Consider the following 4,202-nt stretch of genomic DNA (forward strand, 5'->3'; position numbering starts at 1 on the left):
CTGCCTCCACCAAGACAGCAGCTCCTCCTTCCCCATGCTTAAAACTTCCCCGTCTTTGCAAACACCCTCATTGATAAACCTCAATTACACCCTCTAAAAATTCCATCTTTGCCCCTTTTTTGGGGGGAGAGGAATCACCACCCCCACTGATCTTGCCAAAAATAAAATGACAAGCTGTGGCAGTGGCCGGCTCTGGCCGTGGCTCGTCCCTCACCCCACATTTACAGCACAGGAGCTTTAAAAAGTTCAATTTTTCCTCCCACGAGAGGAAAGTGTCAACTGTGGGTGTTGATAACAAGGCCCCCTGCTCTCCCCACCACCGCCTTGGCCTCAAGCCTTTCCTCAGAAAGGCCAGATTTATTTTTCCTGATTTTATTTAGGGGTGCAGGACCCCCCAATTCCTCTGATCCAAGGACCCCCCCATCTCCCCTCAGCATTTCCCCAGCACCGGTGACTCTGCGGCAGCCCCAGCGCAGCGCCGATCCCGGCTTCTCTAATTGATATTGATTGGCCAAATCGGTCAACTGTCAACCAGAGTTTCAGGGGACCACTTAGAGAGCAGGAGAGAAATCTGTTTAACAAATTCATTTAGGAATCAGAGATGCCTCCCCCCAAGCCATCTCCTTTTCCTCTTTATAAATAATTGATCCAGAGCAAAACACCAACAACTCTTCCTCCTGGGGAAGCATCCTCAGCCCGAGGGGCTGGGAACCACCTTCCCCTTCCAGATCCCCGCGTCACCCCCTCGCCTCTGCCATCAGTAATTTTTGGAAAGGACAAACACAAGAAGCTCTGGAGTCATCTCCTGTCTTACTCTTGGTAGGAAGGGACATGTCCCCTCTCCCAAATGTCCCCTCCAGCCCAGCCCCAGGAACACGCATGGTCACCTTTACCTTTGTCGCCCAGGATGCCGTCTATGCTGTGCTTGGCCTTCTTCTCCCCATCTTCCTCCTTCTTGTCACAGTCCTCTTCTTCCTCTTTCTTCCCGAATTTGATGCGTAGCACACGGCTAATCGAACTCACTAAACCTCAGACAGTCAAAGACAAAAAGGCAAGTATAAGCTGCCTGGGAAGGCAAGGTGGGAATCGGCCAGGAGAACCTAAACCAGGGCTGCACAACTTGGCCAGGAGGCCTTGTACGCACATGAAGGGCACCCACACCCCCTTTTCCGAGGGGTACACACCTGCCTGATCCTCTGCACCCTTCAAAACACCCCTGGGGTCACCCCCACCATCACACCCAGCTGCCAAGCTGGACACCCAAAGTTGGACCTGCTCATCACCATCCTCCCGAGACACCTGTCACAAGCAGCCCACACCATCCCCACTCCCCAGGGTGTGTGCAACACCCCACAGGGCATCACAGCCATGATGGGTGTGCACCCCCAGAGTTACCACCTGCTTTGCCACAGGAAAAAGACCCCCCAACACCCAACTTTCACTCCAGCCCCAAATGGGACCCACAACCTGGATTCAGACCTGGGCCTCATCCTGGATCCTGCTCTGAGGGGGGGATGTGCCCTGTGGAGAAGGCTCAGTCCCCCAAAAAAGAGAGAGGAACTCTCAGCCAGGACCTGAAGAGCTCACACATCCCTGCAGACCCAATGTTGGGGTACGGGGTCGCTTTCCATGAGCAATGGGGATGCCTGGCTGATGGAAACACTGCTCTGCAGCCCCCGCTGACCAAGCAGGACAACCAGGGTCCCCTTTAACCCCAGATTTGGGGTCTGCCTCTGTGCACACTCCCTCCATGCTGGGAGCCCCTCTGCTTTCAAGGGAATTAGAATAAATTGGGAAAATCAGTTTGTTTGTGTTTGTGTTTCCAGCAGACCACAGCGTGGCCAGGGCACAAACCCCCCTCTCCTGCTCTTCATTTGCTGCTGGGATTTCCCCCCCACCCCCCACCCCTTATCAAAGGCCGAGAGGATATTTACAGCTCCTGGAAACATTTTTAGTGGCAAGAATAATTTCTCTCCATCTTCCTACAGGTATCTGGGTGTCCTTCTTGCCAAGCTGCCTTCTCACCTGAGGGCACAGTGCTCCTGTCGCAGTGCCCATCCTTCAGGAGCCTGTCTCGGATCTCCCAACTAAACATCCCGGGGTTTTCCCGTTTGTATTCCTCGATTTTCTTCTCCACGTCAGGAGTCGCAACCTGCTTTTGTGATCAAGGGACACCGGTGCGTGCCAGGGTGTGCAGAGAGAGGGAAGGGGAGAGAAAAAGCACTTTTAATTGAAAAGAGAAGCTGTTCAAGCTTAGTTCTATTCTCCTTGCCTGAGATGCTTGTTTTGGGGTTAAAAATAGGGATTTGAAGGGGGGGCAAAGGAGGAAAAAAAACGTGGGGAAAGGCCCTCCTCTCCCAAATGTTGACCACCCTAAAAGTAGAGTCTCTGGGGGTCAAGGAGATCAGCCCAGGATGGGCTTATCCTCAGCCCCGTGGGGATGAAGGAGGCAGGGAAGAGGGTGCAGGGGATGATTTTGGGGTGGGATTATGTACACTCATCAATTTATTATTCCCTGAAACACCCCATCTCGCTTCCTCCCCACAAACTGAAGCACAAGCAAATACTTGAACACGCACCACTTGTTGCACATGGGAGAGAAAAAAACCCCCACCAACTTTAATTTATTCATTGCCTTCAACTCTGCACCGATTTTTACCCATCTGAGCCTGCAAATTGCAGCTTCATTAAAGCCCCTTCCCCTCCTCTCCCCTTTCCCTGAAAAACCTGCAGCCTCTCAAAGAAGTCTTAATTTTTTTAATGTTTTTTTTCACATTTAGCTCAGTCCCAGCATGGCACTCACCCTGGGTTTGCTCCCTCCGATGGCTCCGGGACGGATGGAGCCTGTTTCCTGGTACCTGCAGAGGATTTTGGAGACACAACCATGGGAGACTCGCAACTGTCGAGAGATCACGCAGGGCCGGATCCCGTGGTGAGCCATCTCCACGATTTTATGTCGGATATGGTTGGGTAGTGGTCGACCGTTGATGAACACCCCTCCGAGCTGATTCACCCTGCCCTGACCCAGCGGGGTGGAAACTAGAAAACAAGGGAGGAAAAAACAAAACAAAACAAACAAAAAAAAAAAAACAAAACAACAAAAAACAAGCCAACAATGAAGGGAAAAAGTTAAAAGAGGGAAAAATCCAGCAAAACAGAGCACAGCCCTCTCCACACCTTCAGCTTCTCCCCCGATATTTGAATTTTTAAAAGAAGGGAGAAACCTCTCACCCATCCCATAACCTCGGTATTTATTTCTGCATCACAGGGAAGATTTTTCTCATTGATAGAAAAATAAAAATAGCCCATGACCCGCACGCCCGTCACCCCACGCTCCGAGGCGCCCACTGTGTTTCTGTCCACATATATATATATAAGTCCATATATATATTTATATTTATATATATATTTAACATTTCACACCCGTGTTTTAAATCACAACCGACACTTTGATCAGGAAAGATTTAAAACCATATCGCAAAGCCCCCCAAAAGTTCCCATTTCCCCTCAAAAAACCTCACTCCACTTCTTCCTTCAAATGACGGGGCTCTCTGCTTTCAAACAAACTTTTAGAATTAACCTTTTTAAATACCCTTCAGGCCCTTTTTGGGGGTTTTTTTGTTGTGGTTTTGATGGGGTTTTGTGAAGCGGTTTGAGGAGATTGGGAACAAACGCGGATCTCCCGCGGATCTGCCCCGACACCTTGCACGGAGCATCCCCGCCCGGAGCAGGGGGACCAGCGCCTCGTTAATCCTCCCCCTTCCCAATTTATTTAATATCTCGCAATGTAGATCTTGCAGATTAATACGATTTCACAGGCTGGGAATTAAAAAAAAAGAAGAAGAAAAAAAAAAAGCAAGCAGGGGGAGAACTCAGCTGGGTAATTTACAGAAGGGCTGGAGGGGGCGAGGGATGGGGAAAGCGAGGGGGGTGATTTTTCTCTTTATACAAAGAAAAGTCGATTCTAGAAATTGCCTCGCGATTTAACAAGAATCATGCACCACTAATTCCAAGTCACTTGGCCAGCACTCCCTGGATATATCATTATCGACAGATAACACTCGAGTGGCCAATTTTACATTCAAGAGGTACTAAAACCGCCGGCCGCTCTCTCTTTTCATTATTCCCAGTCATGTTGTGCAAATATTGTTGTAATCCTTTGATCCTTTCCCTTGCCGTCTGTTTTACTTCATTTGCTACAG

The 4,202-nt window shown here is 49.8% G+C and overlaps 1 protein-coding gene across 1 annotated transcript; it reads right to left on the reverse strand.

Annotated features, from left to right (window-relative positions):
• Positions 1–893: 893 nt before the first annotated feature.
• On the reverse strand, positions 894–3,039 carry LOC104523491 (paired box protein Pax-7; the record flags this gene model as incomplete). Its single annotated transcript, XM_010166088.1, has 3 exons — positions 894–1,022; positions 2,026–2,155; positions 2,804–3,039. Coding segments are annotated over 3 exons (495 nt in total), but the record flags the coding sequence as incomplete, so codon positions are not given.
• Positions 3,040–4,202: the final 1,163 nt, after the last annotated feature.

This window comes from Antrostomus carolinensis, unplaced genomic scaffold (genome assembly GCF_000700745.2).
Source record: "Antrostomus carolinensis isolate BGI_N321 unplaced genomic scaffold, ASM70074v2 scaffold35984, whole genome shotgun sequence".
Classification (NCBI taxonomy): domain Eukaryota; kingdom Metazoa; phylum Chordata; class Aves; order Caprimulgiformes; family Caprimulgidae; genus Antrostomus; species Antrostomus carolinensis.